Source organism: Salmo trutta, chromosome 32 (assembly GCF_901001165.1).
Source record: "Salmo trutta chromosome 32, fSalTru1.1, whole genome shotgun sequence".
Classification (NCBI taxonomy): domain Eukaryota; kingdom Metazoa; phylum Chordata; class Actinopteri; order Salmoniformes; family Salmonidae; genus Salmo; species Salmo trutta.
In genome coordinates this window covers 3,938,540-3,959,835 of record NC_042988.1, presented here as the reverse complement: position 1 = coordinate 3,959,835, position 21,296 = coordinate 3,938,540, and the positions used below count along the sequence as shown (strand labels likewise).

At 42.7% G+C, this 21,296-nt stretch overlaps 2 protein-coding genes across 5 annotated transcripts; both read left to right on the top strand.

The window, feature by feature from the left end:
- The first annotated feature begins 513 nt into the window (after nt 1-513).
- nfatc2ip (nuclear factor of activated T cells 2 interacting protein) lies at nt 514-6,726 on the top strand. 3 transcript variants are annotated; one of them, XM_029727127.1, is made up of 9 exons: nt 514-612; nt 1,185-1,298; nt 1,667-1,721; nt 2,176-2,293; nt 2,936-3,019; nt 3,175-3,427; nt 4,965-5,109; nt 5,771-5,886; nt 6,142-6,726. In XM_029727127.1, exons 1-9 carry the CDS (start codon nt 601-603, stop codon nt 6,301-6,303), a joined length of 1,059 nt encoding a protein of 352 aa, XP_029582987.1. In that variant the 5' UTR covers nt 514-600; the 3' UTR covers nt 6,304-6,726. The 3 variants fall into 3 exon arrangements, with proteins under 3 accessions (XP_029582987.1, XP_029582988.1, XP_029582985.1); XM_029727125.1 differs by lacking the exon at nt 514-612 and adding an exon at nt 622-931; XM_029727128.1 differs by lacking the exons at nt 514-612; nt 2,936-3,019 and adding an exon at nt 621-931.
- An 834-nt stretch (nt 6,727-7,560) lies between these two features.
- spns1 (SPNS lysolipid transporter 1, lysophospholipid) lies at nt 7,561-20,764 on the top strand. 2 transcript variants are annotated; one of them, XM_029727124.1, is made up of 12 exons: nt 7,561-8,458; nt 9,790-10,005; nt 11,811-12,013; nt 14,574-14,725; nt 14,848-14,914; nt 15,140-15,282; nt 15,550-15,702; nt 16,120-16,309; nt 17,441-17,506; nt 17,971-18,069; nt 18,238-18,406; nt 19,201-20,764. In XM_029727124.1, the coding sequence occupies exons 2-12, from the start codon at nt 9,795-9,797 to the stop codon at nt 19,269-19,271; spliced, it is 1,524 nt and encodes a 507-aa protein (XP_029582984.1). In that variant the 5' UTR covers nt 7,561-8,458; nt 9,790-9,794; the 3' UTR covers nt 19,272-20,764. The 2 variants fall into 2 exon arrangements, with proteins under 2 accessions (XP_029582984.1, XP_029582983.1); XM_029727123.1 differs by having other exon boundaries at nt 9,787-10,005.
- Nucleotides 20,765-21,296: the final 532 nt, after the last annotated feature.

The window sequence follows — 21,296 nt, the reverse complement described above, 5'->3', positions numbered from 1 at the left end:
CCTGTAGCCCGTAAGTACATTTTTTCAATTACATTTACTTTTGATACTTAAGTTTATTTAAAATCAAATACTTTTAGACTATTTCTCAAGTAGTACGTTACTGGGTGACTTTCACTTTTGAGTAATTTCCTATCAAGTATGACAATTGGGTAATTTTTCTACCCCTGATAACATGTTCAACTACCTAGGACATTGGCTGGAATCTAGGTTGTGCCTTTAGATTTTGAGAAAACGAACAACTAAGGAATAACTTTTCATCTCTCTTATGGACTTCTCATACCCCAAACCCCGGCCTAGTCTGTTTGGTCTGTTTCGTAAGCGTTCCCAGAAGTCTTGTGATATTGCGCCTGTGGGTTTAGAAACTCTGTGACACGCGATGCTGCGTCGCTGGGTTTAGAAAAGCTACGACCACGTCTTCTTCCCAGAGATGATTGGTCCAGAATGAGGTCACAAAGTCCCCCCAGAAAACACTGCGATTGGTTGGGAAAAGCTACGACCACGTCTTCTTCCCAGAGATGATTGGTCCAGAATGAGGTCACAACCTCCCCCCCCAGAAAACACTGCGATTGGTTGGTGAAATCATCACATTGGAGGGAAACAATGGCTGAAGTGGTAATTATTTTCCGGGACTTCCAAAAGAAAAGTTCTCACCGATAAGTTCGTTTAGTGTAGAAAGCAATCTAGCACAAAAGTATGCAAACGAGTCTTTACTCAAGTAGCCAGCTAGCTAAAATAGTAGCGCGATCTGTGCTAGCATAAGCTAGCTAGGTTTACTGGTGCTGCTTGCGTCAATGTTTATTTTCGTGCATAATATGCTATGCTTATGCTAAATTCTTACCAAGCCAGCCGTCCGTGATAGAGCGGATCAAACTAGACATGCTGAGTGAAAATGTTGGTGTATGGCAGGGGTATTCAAATCGTACCTTACGAGGTCCGGACTACTGCTTGTTTTCTGTTCTACCTGATAATGAATTGCACCCATATCAGTCGCTGATTAGAAAAGCAAGAGGACTGGCTTCGAGGTCCATATTTTAATTTGAAGGGTGTATGGTGTCATCGATGACAGTTTGCTAGTTTGTCAAATGTTTACAAGTTGATCCAACTTACAGTAACGTTAATTCAGCATGTAAAGCATAGAGCAAAGCTTACTGCGTGTGTGTGTGTGATCTCCCCCCTTCGTTCAGATTTCTGACAGTGACAGCGACCTTGAGTCGACCGCCCCCGTGAAGCCTCAACTCAAACGGCGTCGTATCATCGACCCCTCGTCTATTACCACAGTGCCTATCTACTCTAACAAGGTGTGGGCCATAGAGATCCTATTAAATGAGTCATATTCCTGTTCTTATTTAATTATTGTAATTCTATGGTGTGAAGTTATTTACCACTATGCTACTGGCATAGTCAATTCTATTGAAATTTGCTTTAATTATTTTATTGACTGGCAAATTCTATTTGTCTGTGATTCTCTGTATCAGTGTGTTGCCTGAGTGTATCAAAGTTGATTGATCCATCCACACAAATATTTGGATATGTACATCAACTGCTGCAGATGAACAATTGCAAAATTCCCACACAGATTTTTTGCCTTGCCAAAGCAATGGGGCTGGGCTATTTGTAAAATCTATTTCATTACCAAATACTGGTCATTTTGCATTTATGTTTGTAGGTGAACAGCAGCTTACAGCTGAATCCAACTCTCTTCGCCTGTGATGTTAACGCAGGTATGAACTACAGTCAGACCACAGACTGACAGAGGTCTGATCTGCTACGAGTTAGTTCCTGTTCAATTCCTGTCTGTTGAACTGAACATGGAGTTTGACGGGTGGGTATAATTTGTGGAACGTTCCAACAAGAATCTGTTACAAAAACTTCGTAAAGTACATGGTTGCCAACCAAGTAGCATGATCAATTCACCTAGCTAACTAGCTGCCGAATAGGCATCAACTCACCACGTAGCTTATTCTTAATGTTTGACCATAGACATTTTTCAGAACAAATGTGGTAAGTAAAAACTTTATGAAATAGCCCACTCCCTACCCGGTATCTTATTTGGCCGCCATACAACTTTCTATGCCTTATTTGTTGACAACCTTGTTATTTACGAAGTTTTTGGAACAGATTCCGGTTGGAACGTTCCACAAATTATACTCACCTGAATTTGCTTTCTCTACCTAGGTGACAATGCAGAGGAGGTCAGTTTGTGGGCCAAGTCTCCACCCTCAAAGAAAAAGAAGCCAGTCATCGTTGTCTTGAATGACTCAGAGGATGAGTCTGAGCCAGAGGACAAAGATCTGTGAGTTACTTGCTGCTAAAGGTGTACTCTGTTCTGCTTTCATTTACTGTGTTTACTGTATATGTAGCATGTTTTTGTACTACCCCAGGCAACCAGAAGGTGACAGTAGTGTATTTAATTTGTATTTATGTACAATATTTCAAGTATGGTTTTAAAGCTGCAATATTTAACTTTTTTGGGGACCTGACCAAATTCGCATGTAAATGTGTGTTATAGAGCTGTCATTTTCATGGAAAGCAAGTCTAAGAAGCGCTAAATCTGTTCTATGTGCGCTATTTCTATGCTCCCCGTTCTTAAGTTTCGTTTTTGCGTCTTTTACTTTCAGTTTTGTACACCAACTTCAAACCTCTAAAAATACAATATTTTTGGTTATGGAAAATATATTTCACAGCGGTTTAGATGGTACAATGATTCTCTACACTATACTTGCTTATTTTGTCACATAAACTGAAATTAGGCAAACTAATTACAATTTTAGCAACCAGGAAATTGGTGGGAGATTTCTGCGTAGTGCATCTTTAACAAATTCTTAGTTTAAGTAAGTAGCCTTGCATGAGCTTTGGCTTGTGTGAGCCAGAACGGCTCACAATTCTTAGTGTAGTATTCTCCTTTTTCCCCCCCCTAAAATGCTCTCTCTCTCAGGGTAGACATCCGTTCCCCCTCTCCACCCCCACCTCCAGGCAGCCCTTTTGTCAAAGTATCCAATCGGGCCAATCGAAAGATTCTGTGAGTTGACGTTTTGTCTATGTCCAAGACAGAAATGCAATGCCCTTTCAGTAATGCAATTACAATATCATCACCAGTCACTTAATTGGTCTCTCTCTCTCTCTCTCTCTCTCTCTCTCTCTCTCTCTCTCTCTCTCTCTCTCTCTCTCTCTCAGAGAGATCAACAGAAAGCTAAAGGCTGTGGGCTCTCTCCTCTCTCCTGAGGCCAAGGGGCGGTCCGGACGCCGCGGTTGCCACTCCCCTCCTCTCACTGAGTACGACGATGATGACATCATCCTCATGTCCCCAAACTCCCGGCCCAGGAGCCAGCCCCTCTCCCCCTCCCAAGACCACAGCCCCCTGACATCCAGAGAGATCACCCTCAAGTTCCGCAGCCGGACAGACCTCTACAAGATCCCTGTGTTAACCGTAAGAATCAGGAAGAGCACCACTTCCTGTTGTGTCATAGTGATGCTCAAGTGAGTGTGTTGTGATTTGGGTTAAAGATGTAGGTTGTCATTAACTGGTGGTCCAGGGTCGGTTTTGGACATTAACTTCTAGGGGCCAGTTTCTCAGATTCAGAGATTCCTGGACAAAAAAGATAATTTAACAGAGACTAGCTAGAGGATCAAAGAGGGCTTTTGTGTTCAATTAAGGCTGAATGTATGCTGAACAAAAATATAAATGCAACATGTAGAGTGTTCGTCCCATGTTTCATAGAAGTAAAAGATCCCAGAATTGTTTCATACGCACAAAAAGCTTATTTCTCTCAAATGTTGTACACATTTGTTTACATCCCGGTTAGTGAACTTTTCTCCTTTGCCAAGATAATCCATCCACCTGACAGGTGTGGCATATCAAGAAGCTGATTAAACAGCATGATCATTACACAGGTGCACCTTGTGCTGGGGGCAATAAAAGGCTACTCTAAAATGTGCAATTTTGTCACACAACACAATGCTACAGATGTCTCAAGCTTTGAGGGAGTGTGCAATTGGCATGCTGACTGCAGGAATGTCCACCAGAGCTTTTGCCAGAGAATGTAATGTTCATTTCTCTACCATAAGCCGCCTCCAACTTTGTTTTAGAGAATTTGGCAGTATGTCAAACAAACCTCCCAACCACAGACCATGTGTAAACATGCCAGCCCAAGACCTTCACATCCGGCTTCTTCACCTGTGGGATGGTCTGAGATCAGCCACCCGGACAGCTGATGAAACTGAGGGGTATTTCTGTCTGTAATAAAGGCCTTTTGTGGGGAAACACTCATTCTGATTGACTGGGCTTGGTTTGCCAGTAGATGGGCCTGGCTCCAAAGTGGGTGTGCCTTTCCAGGCCCACCAATGGCTGCACCCCTACCCAGTCGGGAAATCCATAGTTTCGGGCTTAGTTAATTTATTTCAATTGACTAATGTCCTTAAATTCTGTAAAATTGTTGAAATTGTTGCATGTTGTGTTTATATTTCTTTGTTCAGTATAGTTATGAAATTCAATTAGGAAAACTATTACCTTGGCGACAGTGTAATTTTTTATTGCAAAAATCAGGAGACTTCTGAGTGTGCCAGAACTGAGACCAGTCTCATTATGTATTTTTTTATTTATCCTTTCTTTAACTAAGCAAGTTAAGAACAAATTCTTATTTACAATGACGGCCTACCCCGGCCAAACCCAGACGACGCTGGGCCAATTGTGCACCGCCCTATGAGACTCCCAATCACGGCCGGATCTGATGCAGTGTGATGAGTGTGACTGCTTTTGAACCCAGGTAGTCTGTGCGCCACAAGACTCTCAAAGCCTACTAAGCTAAAGCCTTTGGCGTTATTAACTCAGGGGGAGCTAACACAGGTTTTCTGGTGTCAGGCAAGGTTACTCATCATCATGTTAGCGTAGCTCAGTGAGCCCCTGCTACTACACAAGTACACTGAAGGCTTCTTCTAGTTCCTAACTTGAGGCTCTTCATTCCCAGACGGTGCCTCTGAGCAAAGCGGTGGAGCAGCTGTCAGTCAAGCTCAAAGTACCGCCCTCTCGCATCCTGTTACTGAGGAGAGACATAGAGCTTCCTGTCCACTCCACAGCCAATGAGCTGGGCCTGGGCATCGCTGACATCATAGGTGAGATGACTCATAGTGGCGTACAGTAGTGGGATGCACACTTGGATGTTTCACACAGTTGTTACAACGGGGAAAGTGTCGCACCTCACCTTCTAATGCAGTGGTTCACAACTGGTGTTGTCTGAGTCACAACCCAATATTAGCATCGTGTAAATAAGAGTGCTTTTGTTCCAGATTGCTTTCTACACTAAATTATAAAATGCTTGTCACCAAATCTGGAAAACTATTTTTATGCTATATTGTATGTAAATGTAGCAATTATATGACAAGGGAACAACATTCCCACCTGTTTCATTGTCAATGATAAAATGTTGCCCATATTCTTGATGAAGAATGATAATAAACTGATTTGAGACTCAAAAATCTACCAAAATAGTGCTGCTAATAGCTCTATATTGAAAATACTGTGATTGAAGAAAAACAATTCTGAGACTGAATTATATATATATTTTTAAATTCATTATCATTTCTACGTACTTTTTAGCTGATTTAAGTCGTTTAAGTTCAGACTGGAGTATATATATTTTTTTACAGCCACGAGTTGAGAATCGGTGTTCTAATGTATTGCTTCATAATTTAAGGCAGCAACTCCACTCTCAATGTTTGATCACAAACCCTCTTTTCTGTTCTGTTCTGTTAACCCTACCCTCCCTTCTGTCAGACTGTGTTGTCATAGCAGCAGACGATAAACACGAGCCTGAGCCAAGTGGTGACATGATCACTGTGCGACTGCAGGCCAAGGAGAAAGGCTCAGCACAGGAATATTCCCTACACAAAGTGAGCATTACCCAACGTTTCTCACAATTAAGAATTTGGGGTTGAGCACAAATGTGTAAGGATAAGGTTCAAGGGCAGAGGGAACGAAGCTGTTTGGAGTACAGCCTTGGTCTTAAACTCACCTTTCTTCTCAACTGTTCATAAAGAATAGAAGGAACACAGTTCATCCTAATTCCCTTACTCTCATTTTCCCCTTCTCTTGCATCTCATTCTTCTCTCGCTCGCTCGCTCCCTCCCTCTCTCTCTCTTCCTCAGGATGCCCCCCTGGGCTCCATTCTCTCCCAGTATGTGTCCAGTATGTCCGTGGATGCCAGACGCAAGGTGCGCTTCCAGTTTGACGGGTCAAAGGTCGTCCACAGCCAGACGCCCTCCCAGTTGGACATGGAGGACGGTGACGTCATCGAGGTGTGGGTGTAAACACCTGTGATATTTTCATAGAGCTGTGGTTTTCAAACCTCTCCTTCGGGGATCCCCAGACGTTTCACAATTGTGTTGTAGCCCTGAACTAACTCACCTGATTCACCTAGTCAAGGACTTGATTAGTTAACCATTTTAATCAGGTGTGCTAGCTGATATAGTTAAAATACATGAAACTGCTGGAGGTCCCCAAGGAAATGTTTGTGAATCCCTGTCATAGATGATTTTGTTGTATATGCGATGGACACAACAAACAAAAAAAGATAGAAAGATGTCCCAGTGCAATGTTTTTTTAAAGATGCACTTACTGCACTTGGTCCAATTAAGACTCTTCAATATTGCCACTGTCAATTTATGATTGTGTTTATTTACAAGATGTGTTTTGAACCGATTTTGAAATAAAAATGTCTCTGTTCAAATGAATGCACTGTAACGTTGTATCTGAATTGTTTTTAAATGGACCTGTACACTGGTGTGGTGAGAACTCGATCCGTTGGTATATGACGATACGAGCGCTTATTTCAAAGAGCGTTCTGTAATCATGCCCCAGTGAGCTGAGCTAGGCTTGTTTCACTGTGACATGTTTTAATATGGAGAAATGCCTCTTATGGTTATGCCTATTATTTAGCCTAGTTATGCTAAAATGTTTCAGACCAGTATATTGCAGTTAATTTCGTCTTTGACTTAACCACTCAAAAATATTTGACCTATTAACTGTGAAACAACAACCAGTCCCAGACATTTCACAATAGAACATACCAGAGGGGGCCATTGTAGTAGGTAGGCTACCTACATTATTGGGATTATATGGTTACCACCAGTGTTCGGAATACATTGAGTTTGTTGATAAAAAAAAAAACACCATGGGATGCCTTTTCACACAGATTTATTTGTCAAAGGTCCGCGCTGGGTCTGTGTGAACTATGCGATTATATTGGAGACAGGTTTATAGCAGTGAATGTCATCTGTTCATTTACTGTTATAGTATTTCTAAGTAGCAGCCATATAACAGCAAGGGAAACTAATTGTTCTCACTTTGTGATAGAACATTCAGATTTGTCTGCCTGACTGTGCCGCTCTTTACCTGAATTGTTAGGATTTTGCTCAAATAATGATGGAAATAAATTGTGTTTCTTTAAAAAGATGGGCCTGGCTGACATGGACTGTTTCCTAGCCTTATTCTCTTTGTGGTTACCCAGCATTGTTGCTTATTTACCAGGTAATAATAAGTGAAAACGAAACAAGGACTGAAGCAATAGACTCAACAAGAGCTTTAAATAAATGCTGTATCTTTGAAAAGCTGGGCCTGGCTGACATGAAACGTACATTAAAGGGAAAGGATCCACAGACACAAGAGGCTGATTATCTTTCTGCACATCTCTTTATTTACAATGCTGGCTGCCATGGTTAACACAAATGCAAGACATCGAATGCTACCTGAATTGACTCATTGAAGTAACATAAGTAGGCCTACAGTATCACAGCGAGGTCAAACAGGTTGTTTGTGTGTGTTAGTCAGATTATCCAGTGTCCACATCAACACTATTGATTATTCTCTAACCCCAGTGCATGTGGTGTACTATGGTCTCACTAACCCGCATCTTTTCTCTTTCTCTGTCTCCCCATCCGGAGGCCCTGAGACTGTCGGTGTGATCGAAGCGTTGGACCGTAACTGATGACACCCTGGCCTGACACCTGGACATACCTGGCCCAATCTCCCCTGGCCCCCATCTACCTGCCTGTTGCTGCCTCCACTGGTTCTTTCTTTGTAGATGTATTTTTCAATTATTTACTTTTACTATTTGCCAATGAAAGGTATTTTTGTTTTGCTATCTATTTAGTGTTCAGTCTCTGGTATCAGTTTCATTGTTGGTCGATTTCCAAGGGAGGTGGTGTCGTAATAAGTCATGTGAGTAAGGGGCGGAAGTTGGATACAATTTCAACATGGCTGCGCCGCGATGATTAAAAGAACCTAGCTGCGCCTCACAAAAACAGCGGTTTACCTTCGTCCGACCAGTTTTTCAGAAATGTTGACGCTAGTGTGTTTAAGCTAATGCCATAAATCCCAAGAGCAGATCTGACATCAACACAGGACCCGAGACAGATATAAATTCGCGAAGACGCATCAACCCCGACTCATCACTGCGTTGACCAGGTAAACAATAACAACAAGTAGCTTTGACTCACACAGCCACAAAGCTATTATGGACATCTGTTACAAAGTATACGAGAGTCGGTATGATTACACTACTGGGCTGCTAGCTATGGAATACAGTTGTTACATATTATTAGCTAGCTAGCTAACGTACTGACATTGATGAATGACCAAATATGTTAGGTAGCTTTAGTTTTGTAGCTAGCTGATAGCTAGTTAGCCAGCTAACAAGGCGATTGGTAATTGTTTACGGTGCCACTGGTTGCTAGCAACAAGCTAACCAGCCAAGGTCCCATGACTATAGGGTCGGAATAGCAAGCTAACTACATAATTTGCTGTCCAGCAATCACGTAACGATAGCCAGCTAACTTAACTAACGTTAACTACATAATGTCTACTTCTGCAACCTTACAAAGACAATGTAACCCTGCTCAAACTAGATCAAATGAATATAGTCAACCATAGTTGAAAGAACATCCATGATTTCTTGCAGTGTGTGTGTGTGTGTGTGTGTGTGTGTGTTTAAACAGTCTGTAATATTATCTTGTTTAACTTGCTAAGTATTTTATTTAGCCATCTGTAAACAGACAATGCATTTTAACCCTCTACTCTAGACATAGTTTTGTGGTTAATTATACACAGCTTAGCTTGTTGTTTTGAAGAGGATGTTTGTGTATTAGGCTGCCTGTCAGCACAACTTGACCCGACAGCCTGGTGACCAGCTAGAGTTCGTCTTTGTGTGACGTTAAAAAACACTTGAGGAAATGGGTAAATCATAGAAACCAGACTCAAGTAACTCATGGTTCTATCTATGGTATCTTTCATTACCTGTGTTTCCTCATATACCCTTTCTAAAAAAGAGTCCATTCTTGCTCAAACAAATGCTGATACGAATGCACACACACACTAAGTCTTAACACTGCACACACACATTCAGACACGTGCTGTCCATGTTCACATGACAGTAAGGTAGTTTTGTTAACGTACATCACAAGACTACATCTCTATACTCCCCCCCCCCCCCCCCCCCCCCCCCCATTCTCCCACATTATCTCTGACTTTCTTGTTCCCCTGGCTCTAAATTACATTACTTTCCCTTTAGCCAAATAACACGACCAAACGACTCACATTAGCTTTGGTTTTTACAATGACACACTTTTGAAATGCAATTTGTGTGTCTGCCATTCATTTAGGTATTTTTCCTCTTATTTTCCCTCTCTGTTTTTGCCAGAACTCTTTGAACGTGAGTTCAATTTAACTCAAGGTGCCTACTTTGTTGACCCAAAATGGCCTCCTCGTCATTCTGTTTCCTTCCTTGTTCTCTCCAGCAGCTGTGATGTCTCTAGCCGACCCCACCTCGGACACCACGCCCTTCTTATCTGATGACAGCGAGGCAGAGGGTTCAGAAGAGCCTGGTGCGGGGCCTAACCAGCGCCGGGAAGAGGAAGAGCCAGCCAGCGGAGTGTCCAGCATGAGAGCGGTGTTTACCGTTATTGTCCTGTGTTTCATCAACCTGCTCAACTACATGGACAGGTTCACTGTGGCTGGTATTGACAATCTAACGTTACACCAACATTTACCTAATCCAACGCTCACCTAGCATTTCTTTAAAGGAGAACTACATATCATACGTGTTTAGAAATTAATCCTCACCTTAAAGCTCCCAAACAGTCATTCTGATTCCCATGTAAAATAGCCTTATGTGTGACTTAAACATCAGCCATAATATTTTTTCCCCAGATTTATTTATTTATTTTTTTAAGTTGTTTTTCTCTCATGTCAAATTACAAGGAAGTCTTAAGAGACTGAGTGGGTGGGGAGCTAGTAGGCTGTAGGCGGGGAGCTCACCTTGACTGGCGGTTCTTTGAAAACACCTATGTCAAGCAGTGTTGCAGTGAGATTATCTCAAACAAATTTGCTGACACACAAAGCAACTCAAAACAACATTGAAATTGCATACAACATCCAATCCTGTCATACATCATGGTTTCACTTTGGTTATTGTAACAGCATCAATATAAATGTTGGCTATATAATTAATCTAGCTAGCCAGAATGGAATTGTCAGCACTGTTTATAAAGCTATCGAGCTAATTCATCTTGGACAATTTCAGTTTAAACTTTGCCAGGTGAGGTCTAGGCAGAGTTGCAAAGTAAAATACATATATCAGACTGGCCCAAAAAAATAAAATATTAAGATGGGCAAAAGAACACAGACATTGGACAGAGGAACTCTGCCTAGAAGGCCAGCATCCCGGAGTCGCCTCTTCACTGTTGACGTTGAGACTAGTGTTTTGAAGGGTACTATTTAATGAAGCTAACAGTAAAGGACTTGTGAGGCGTCTGTTTCTCAAACTAGACACTCTAATATACTTGTCCTCTTGCTCAGTTTTGCACCGGGGCCTCCCACTCCTCTTTCTATTCTGGTTAGAGCCAGTTTCCGCTGTTCTGTGAAGGGACTAGTACACAGCGTTGTACGAGATCTTCAGTTTCTTGACAATTTCTCGCATGGAATAGCCTTAAATTCTCAGAACAAGAATAGACTGACTAGTTTCAGAAGAAAGTTCTTTGTTTCTAGCCATTTTGAGCCTGTAATTGAACCCACAAATGCCGATGCTCAAGATACTCAACTAGTCTAAAGAAGGCCAGTTTATGCTTCTTTAATCAGAACAACAATTTTCAGCTGTACTAACATAATTGCAAAAGCTTTTTCTAATGACCAATTAGCCTTTTAAAATTATAAACTTGGATTAGCTAACGCAACGTGCCACTGGAACACAGGAGTGATGGTTGCTGATAATGGGCCTCTGTACGCCTATGTAGATATTCCATAAAAAAACAGCCGTTTCCAGCTACAATAGTCATTTATAACATTAACAATGTCTACACTGTATTTCTGATCAATTTGATGTTATTTTAATGGACAAAAACATGTGCTTTTCTTTCAATAACAAGGACATTTCTAAGTGACCCCAAAGTTAGAACGGTAGTGTGTATATTATGATAATTTGTGGTCCCATGTGTCCCGTGTGGCTCAGTTGGTAGAGCATGGTGTTTGCAACGCCAGGGTTGTGGGTTCGATTCCCAAGGGGGACCAGTACGGGAGAAAAAAGTATGAAATGTATGCATTCACTACTGTAAGTCGCTCTGGATAAGAGCATCTGCTAAATGACTAAAATGTAAATGTAAATGTAATCATTTCACACAAAGAACAATCATGAATCTGTTTGCTACGAAAGCCTAGGCTACTCCTAAAAAGCATGTTGGATTAGACTATCATAACTACAAGAAATGCTATGGATAAGTCATTTCTCATATGCCGTATAACACAGGTCTGTCTCTGTCTTGTTTAGGTGTTCTGCCTGACATTGAGCAGTACTTTGGGATCAATGATGGGAATTCAGGGCTGCTCCAAACAGTCTTCATCTGCAGCTACATGTTCCTGGCTCCTGTCTTTGGTTACCTGGGCGACAGGTACAACAGGAAGATGATCATGAGTGTGGGCATAGGCTTCTGGTCCATCGTGACACTCGCCAGCTCCTACACACCCAAAGAAGTGAGGGACACTTACTAACTATCATTTTCAGCAGGGGTTGGAACCAAAATGATTTCCCAATCGTTTCGTTCTGAACAGAATCATTATATTTTGGGTTCCGAGCCACTCTTCCGACCAGCAAAATAAAACCGGGTTGATCCCTAAAAAAGTTACGGTTTATATCGTTCCTTTCTGCTTTTTTTTTTTTTTTTGCAGAGCAGCACCAGAATTAGAAATAAAAACACGTCTTACCTTTTTGTAGTTAATTAATAAATCCAATGTGAAACGTGAACTATAGTATCCTTAACTAGCATTGAAAAGGTTCACGTTAACGTCACTCCATTCTTCTCTTATTAAAAATTTATTTTATATATATATATATATATATATATATATATATATATATATATATATATATATATATATATATATATATATATATATATATATAATACCTCCCTAATTTCCTGATTACCCCTTGTAACGTCAGTTCGACTATGCTTCCGAGGGGGGAGGGTTAGGTTGGCTACACACACCAGGGTTTCCGATTTAATTGTTTATTATTATATATTTATTTTTTTGAAATGGCGATAAATAAAATTGTAGCCTACCGGGAGAGGCTGTCTTTCATAGCCTACATACGAATTTTCGTTTACTCCTTGCGCGCACGTGCGCCTGCTGCTGAGAGAAAGGGAGAGCGAGAGAGTTAGATCTATGGTAGGCGATTGCCTTTTGTTGGTAATTAATTGAATGCCGCAAAAATAATAACCTGTTCGTATTTCCCCTATAAACAGTGACTTAACTTACTTTTGATATTACCCTAATAAAGTTAAGCACCTTTTGTGAAGGTGTGGTGTGGCTATTAGGCTTAGCTACGGCAGGCCTATGAAGGCAGTGCGCACAGACACTCCGACTGACTGACAGTTGAACTTGAGACGAGGAAGAATGTTTTAGGCCTACCAGAGTTGCTCATTTAATCGAATAATGTAATACTTTTATAAAATAGATTCCGATCGAAAATGAACGAATTAGCCTCCTGTACGCCTATATCTCTATCGCAGTAGTAGCCAATTGACGAGTATAAAGAAGTCGATGTCGGAAAAACATGGGGCCGGCAAATCTCTTTCTCCCTGTCTCTCTAGGGCTAAGCCTAAGCTTGGCTCCTTCAAATAATATATATTCATATTTTTTAAATATATAGTACTGTGGACACCTAGGCCTATATGCATGCAATGGCCAGATGCATCTATTGCTCAAATCTCTGACCCGTGTGGTAGACAACTATTGTTTTAGAAAAGTAAAAATATAATAGACTATAAAGTTTGGAATATGCTACACATTGAACCACAACAAATTGTTTGTTTGTAATTTGTTATAGGCAGTTTAAGGACATGTAACTGTGGATGGTTTGGCCAATATTGTTTGTTTATTGATGGTGCTGGCAGCGCCCAGTTGGAGATTTCTTTCTCTCGCCCTCTTTCTCTCAGATCTGAATGAGTCTCTCGGATCCGAACCAGCATGGGTCTGTTTTCCTCAGTACTTTTCAGAATGTGTCCGACTGACCTTTGGTCCATTCGGAAGGGGTCCCCGTTTTTTGTAAAATAAATGTATGCTCATTTGGTCGGGTGGGAAAGCCATGGATCCATTTCGGGACGAATCCAACTTTTTGGACATGTGAAGACCTCTAGTTCCAAGCCCAGGTTCTCAGACAGTGTATATGAATTGACATCAAACTATAAGTGTGTGTGTGTGTGACATCTCCTAAGCTCTGTCTGCCTGCCTGCTTGTCTGTCTGTCTCCGTGTATGAAGAGATGTGAGCTAGAGTAAAACTTAAGTACATTTTAAAGCTCCCGTCTCCACCGAATTAGGTAAATTTGCCTTCAGATTTAATGCTGCCCATTTTTTTGAAAAACCTGCATCTTGATTCCTTGGGTTTAATGTTGAATATGTTAAATAAGAATGGCATTTTTAAATGTAAAAAGTGGCGCAGTGGTCTAAGGCACTGCATCGCAGTGTTTAAGGCGTCACTACAGACCTGGGTTTGATCCCAGGCTGTTTCAGAACCGGCCATGACCGTGAATCCCATAGGGTGCCCACAATTGGCCCAGCGTCGTCTGGGTTAGGCGAGAGTTTGGCCTGGGGGTCTTTACTTTGCTCATCGCGCTCAAGCGACTCCTTGAGGCGGGCCGGGCGCCTGCAGGCTGACTTCGATAGTCAGTTGAATGGTGTTTCCTCCGACACATTGGTACTGCTGGCCTCCGGGTTAAGCGGGTGGGTGTTAAGAAGCGTGGTTTGGCGGGTCATGTTTCAGAGGACGCATGACTCGACCTTCGCCTCTCCCGAGCCCTTTGGGGAGTTGCAGCGGTGAGACAAGATCGCAATTGGATATCAAGAAAAAGGGGTTAAAAAAATAAATATCATTGAAAATGAGACCCTGGTCTCAATAAGCTCCCCTAATTTTAAATGAAAGTTAAATCTTAACCTGAAGGCATGTTCTTTTCTTCCCCCTCGCCACCCATCTCTCCTCCCCTCTTTCTTCCCCCCTCTCTCCTTCCTCCTCTCTCACATTCCTCCTGTCAGTATTTCTGGCTCCTGTTGTTGACCCGTGGCCTGGTGGGGGTCGGGGAGGCCAGTTACTCCACTATCGCCCCAACCATCATCGCTGACCTGTACATCAAGGAGAGGAGGACGCAGATGCTCTCTGTCTTCTATTTCGCCATTCCAGTGGGCAGGTGAGGTCATAGAACATAATAATGAATACATCTGTATCCATCTTTGTTATCTGTCTTGGCTTATGTGATAGGAGGAGCGAAATGTGTGGTGAATGTTTGTTCCATTGTCCTTCCTTCCTCAGTGGTCTGGGCTACATCGTGGGGTCAAAGGTTGATGACTTGGCAGGGGACTGGCATTGGGCCCTGCGGGTAAGTTAACTAATCCCCGAGCTGTTGGATATTATACTTGTCAACACAAAAGTTACTCTAAATACATGCACTCTCAACCATAAAGGGAATAATACACTGTAATACAAACATGCATAAAAGCGTGGTACCTTTCATCTGACTTTTAAATTCAATGTGTCCATGTTTTAGTTATATCTGTCAGATAGATCAATTATGACATTTAAAATTGTGTTTTTTTCCCCCTAGGTGACTCCTGCGTTAGGACTGGTAGCGGTGTCGTTGCTGCTGTTCGTGGTGAAAGAGCCGAAGAGGGGTGCTATCGAGGCCCGACCGGAGCACACTCTCCAAAGGACCAGCTGGCTGGGTGACATGAAGGCTCTTTGCAGGAAGTATGTCCACCATCACAAGCCCAGTGTCAAATGATATCCCTCTGTAGAGCACTACTTTTGACCAGAGCTGAGTATCACATCCTATTTTCTATATTGTGCACTACTTTTGACTGGAGTTGAGTCTGAAATGACACCCATGTTCCCTATAATAGTTCACTGTGTTTTGACCATATCTCTATAGCTCTGTATTCATTGCACAATTACAATGCATCTTTGGTCCTATAGAATAGTTATCAAACCAATATCTTTGTGTGTGTCTGTGTGCAGCCCCAGTTTTGTGCTGTCTACGTTTGGCTTCACGGCAGTGGCCTTTGTGACTGGCTCCTTGGCACTCTGGGCCCCGGCCTTCCTCTTCAGAGCTGCTGTCTTCACCGAAGGGAGGCCCCCCTGCGTTAAGGGGCCATGCGACACCTCCGACAGGTAACACACAGACACCTGATAGGTAACACACACACAGACAAACACACACCGACATCCAACAGGTGACACACAGGAACTAGGCGCTGAACAATGACACTTTATAATCAGTCAGAATGTTAAGGGATCGTCAGACTCCTCTGTAATCACAGGATAAGATTGAATCATCACAACATCGTTGCCACTACTACACTCGACTCCTGATAACTGCAACGGCTTGGGATGACAGTAGGAGTCAGTGAATAGAGCGCAGCAGTGGAGAATAGACATCAAACTTCTGCTTTAAAAGGAATCCAGTTTATCAGGAAATAGTCAATTGTCAAAATATAAAAAAAACACACAGATGAGTTAGCAAGGGTAAACAAATGTCTCCTGTGGAATAAATAGTTTTAAACCTTCTCTCACTCTCTCCCTTCCCAGCCTGTACTTTGGCATCATCACAGTTGTGTCGGGGATCCTGGGCGTGGCCAGCGGTGCAGAGGTCAGTAGGAGACTGAGGTTGAGGACGCCGAGGGCTGACCCCCTGGTGTGTGCTCTAGGACTCCTCCTCTCAGCTCCCTTCCTCTACCTCGCCATCGTCTTCGCTCAGGCAAGCCCCATCGCCACATACGTAAGTCAACACCCATCTCTCTCTCTGTGTGGCCGTGTCCGAATACTTGCGTTCTAAATAGTCGGCATTTGAGACTTAGATTTGAGTTGCCTTTTATAATCCCCAGTACAAGGCGTAATGAACATGCTGTTTATTCAGCTTATTCATATGCCACACCAGTCAGGTGGATGGATTATCTTGGCAAAGGACAAATGCTCACTAACAGCTATGTAAACAAATTTGTGCACCAAATTTGAGAGAAATAAACTTTTTGTACGTCGGGAACATTTCTGGGATTTTTTTTATTTCAGCTGATGAAACATGGGACCAGCACTTTACATGTTGCGTTTATATTTTTGTTCAGTATACATGCTTTACTTTCTCAGACAATTAGCTTTCATTTTGACACCCAATTTGATATGCTCCTAGGAACTTCACGTTGGTCCTTTTTACCTGGAAATGACCATGTGCTAAGTGAAATTTAGAAAATCTAGTTTGGTTTAAATGTCAGGGGTGTCCTACTCATTTTGGCTTTTCATCTAGTAGAATTTGCCACACAATATTGAGGAAGAGAATCGCTTGTGTTTGACAACAGCTGATAATCAGATATAGTGCCAAAATAAACGAATGTCGGTAATCAATGCAATTGAGCATTAGATGACTCATTCTCAGTATGGCTGAGCCTAGTATGTTATATTGAACCTTTATTTAACTAGGCAAGTCATTTAAGAACAAATTCTCATTTACAATGACGGCCAAACCCTCCCCTGACCCGGACGACGCTGGGCCAATTGTGCACCGCGCTATGGGACTCCCGATCACGGCCGGTTGTGATACAGCCCAGGATTGAACCAGGGTCTGTAGTGATGCCTCTAGCACTGAGATGCAGTACCTCAGACCACAGCGCCACTTGGGAGCACGTGTTGCTATCGGCATTCGATTTTACTGAACAGTACGTAAATAGAATGTAGTATGATTAGTACACAGTATGCAGTTTTAGTAAGGTAGATTTTGGACACAGCCTCTGTCTTTCTCTCACACACACACACACACCCACACACACGCACACACATGCTTTCCTCTCTGTTGGCTTTGTATCCCCAGTGTATGGTAATAGTAATGGTGGTCTAAGCAGTTTTTCTGTGTGATCAGGTGTTTATCTTCCTGGGAGAGACCTTCCTGTCTATGAACTGGGCCATCGTAGCTGACATCCTGCTGGTGAGTTCAGATGCATAACAATCCCCTATCTCGCACTATCAAAACGCAAGGTGGTTGTGCCCTATTCAATCAATGTCCATATACAGATGTTTCTAGTCAAATTAGCGTAATCTGTCTAGAGCCGTGTTTCCCCAACACCAGTCCTCAAGTACCCCCAACAGTACACGTTTTTGTTGAAGCCCCAGAGAAACTCACCTGGTGTGCTTGCCTGGGGCTACAACAAAACGGTGTACTAGCTGGATAATATGGAATCGGTTTCTGTTGAGGAATTTAGATCATGCCAAGTCAGTGGCATATATGGATAGACACTTTTCAAGTAACGTAACTCTTTAGTGCACATGTTTGACCTTCCAACCTCAAGGTTACTTTGTATTGTGCTGATTATAAGATTTGAAAAACTGTTTGCTCATTATTTTCTGCCTCCCCTCTATCTATCCCCCCCACTCTCCCTCCATCTTTCTCAGTATGTGGTGGTCCCCACGCGTCGCTCCACGGCTGAGGCCTTCCAGATCGTTCTCTCTCACCTGCTTGGAGATGCTGGGAGTCCTTATCTCATAGGCGTGGTATGTCTCGTGATTATCACACACACACACACACATATGTGTGTATATATACGCATACCTACACATTTGATACACACGCACTTGTCTAAAGAAACAGAGTATGATCCTCATTTACTGTGTAACATCCCTCCCTCCCTCCATCCATCCATCCATCCATCCATCAATCAGGTGTCAGACTCTCTGAAGCAGACTGACTCGTACCTATGGCAGTTCCGCTCCCTGCAGCTCTCCCTCCTCACCTGCTCTTTTGTGGCAGTAGGGGGTGGGGCTTTCTTCCTGGCTACCGCCCTTTTCATTGAGAAGGACCGCCAACGTGCCGCAAACTACGCACCCTCAGGTGAGAGGCTAAGCTTGGAGCTACGTTTTTGCGCATGGGCCTCAGGTGAAGCTATGAATATATGCGAAGTAGTAAAATTCAATGAGGAGGGCCTTTCAAAAAAACAGAAATCTCTTATTTTACCAGGTAAGTTGACTGAGAACACATTTTCATTTACAGCAATGACCTGGGGAATAGTTCTAGGGGATGAATGAGCCAATTGAAAGCTGGGGATGATTTGGTGGCCATAATGGTATGAGGTCCAGATTGGGAATTTAGCCAGGGCACCAGGGTTTACAACCCTACAGTAAGTACCATGGGATCTTTACTGACCACAGGGAGTCAGGACACCCATTTAATGTCCCATCTGAAAGACGGCACCCTACACAGGGCAATGTCCCCAATCACAGCCCTGGGGCATTGGGATATTTTTTTAGACCAGAGGAAAGTGTGCCTCCTACTGGCCCGCCAACACCACTTCCAGCAGCATCTGTTCTCCCATCCCGGGGCCGACCAGGGCTAACCCCGCTTAGCTTCGGAGGCAAGCCTGCAGTGGGATGCAGGGTGCTATGCTGCTGGCCCAACACTGTTGCTCCTGCTAACTACAGATATGTGAGAGTGAGCATTGAGAGACTAACAATAGTTGAGAGCAACCACAGATGAGACCGGTAGTGATGAGTCTACAGACCACATGTGATTTTAGCAGAGAGAGGCTAGCAACAGTTGCAAGAAACTGCCAGGGCACATTCTGCTCATCTTGATAATCAATATACAATGCTTTAATTGTACTGTCTTGCATGTTCTTTCCTTGACAGATGATGAACCAATTGTTGTACCCAAGAGCGGCAGGTCCACGAGGGTGCCAGTGTCCAGTGTTTTGATTTGAGAAGATAGAAGGGGCGTTGGAGGCTCCTGTGGAAGATGCTGCGCCCTGATTGGTCCCTGTTTGTGACCAATCACGCAGCAGTGTTTTTACAACTAGGGTCTTTGATTGGACAATGCCCTATACAGAGACTTTTATTTATTATTTGTAACATTTGATGTGATATGGTTTTTAATTCCTTTATCTGCTGAGGAACATGGCAGAGTCATAGCTGCCAAACCTTCCGCTCATAATTTCTTGGTGTTTTTGTAGTCACCAACAAGATATTCCACTTCTGATTGGCGTCACATGTTGGCATGACAACATGAGACATAGTGACTTATGAGAGATGTATGCAGACTAGCAAACAGGAAGTCAAAGAGCCACATCAGTGGAAGGCTAACCTCATAAGGTTAGCCTGGAAGAGGTTAGGCTGGAAGAGGTGACCGGAAAGAGGGAACTTCAGAGGAGAAACAACTTCTTTACCTGAGGCAAAGAAGGAAGCAGAAAAGCCTTTTTGCGTTATGATGCGTGCACCCCCGTTATGTCCTGTTGAAGCCAATGTGTCACAGGGTCACAAATAGGGGTGTCACTCTTAGACAGACACTCATCTGTTACTCCACAGGGACCATATCTTGACGGTGGAGACCTCTGGAAAACCGCCAGGATATTTTTCACCCAGCGCTCTGATTGAGTGGTAACCACTACATCCCTACTACTGCTGCTGCGCTTATTGCTTGGGTCTGAAACACAGAGCTCTGATTGGCCGGCCCATTAACTACGGCCGGCCCATTTCAAAGCCATTCCAACCAGTGCTGTCATCCTCCCGTCAACAAACTAAGACTGTAAATATGATGCTTGTCCGTTCAGTGTAACCACACACTACTTACTACATACAGTATCAGACTGAAAAAAGGGAGTTTGCAGGCACAGGCCAGTGGTACCCGCATTGGACTCCAAACCCACCGATCAGTTGTGCGATGTTGCATTTTTAACAGATTAAGCCTAATCATGCTTGTTCTGTTTTTAGACCTGTTTGGTATATTATAATAATAATAATAATAATAATAATAATAATAACACTAGATTTGTCCCTCAGCGACTTAGAACGTGGTGGAGGGACATGTATGTTTCAGACAGGTCCAAAAGGTAATCTATGGTTTTTAAGACCTTCTTTTTTTTTCAATTTAATTTGTTTTTATTAGCAATTACTGGTGTTTTTATGGAATGATCTTGGAGGTCAGGTGTACTTTGGGTTTTTGTGACCTCATATAGAGGCACTGATGTCACATCGACCAGGAGATCAAATCAGGACTATTACAGAGTACATTTCTTAGTTGTCTGAGGAAAATGAATATCCCTTTTTTAATGAAGGCGATTGTTACTTTTTTTTTTTTTTAAATGGTTATTTTGGAAAGTGAAGCCTTAAAATAATTAGTTAAAGTTGCTAGTTTCTAACCTGAATTTCATTTGATGTAACCTTTTGTTGAAACATTAAACGATGAGAATGGACCGTTGATGAGATGACTCCTGGAATGATTTCTCTATGTATCTGCGCAGATGTCACTTAGGGCTTTGCAGAGGTGATAAATGTGTGTCTTTGAAGCTTGGATCCTGTACGCCCATAGCCATGCTTTAATGAGGGGTTGTTTACTCTGCTGCACAAATACACCAAGTGCAGCTGTAACCTCTCATTCAGCCTTTCTACACCTTTCCCTCTCTTGTCTCCTCTGACCTCCCTCTCCTCTGCCCCTCTCACTTATTCAGGAATTCCTCCTCTACCCTTGTTTTTTTCTTCAGTTGTCTACATAGTCTCTCTCTTTTGATGGAGAGAGGAGCTCACGGCTTCCTTCCGTTGGTGTGGTTTCCTGGGGGGAGGGGGAGCGAGGTAAAGCAAGTCGCTTGTGCAACATTCACACTATTCAAACGTAACGCTGCTGCGGAACTGTGTGTGTGTGTGTCCAGAGCAGTATGACATTTTGAGTTCTTCTGAGAACTAGCGTCTTCTCAGAGGCTCTGGCAGTTAAACCAGGATGGTAACACTAAACG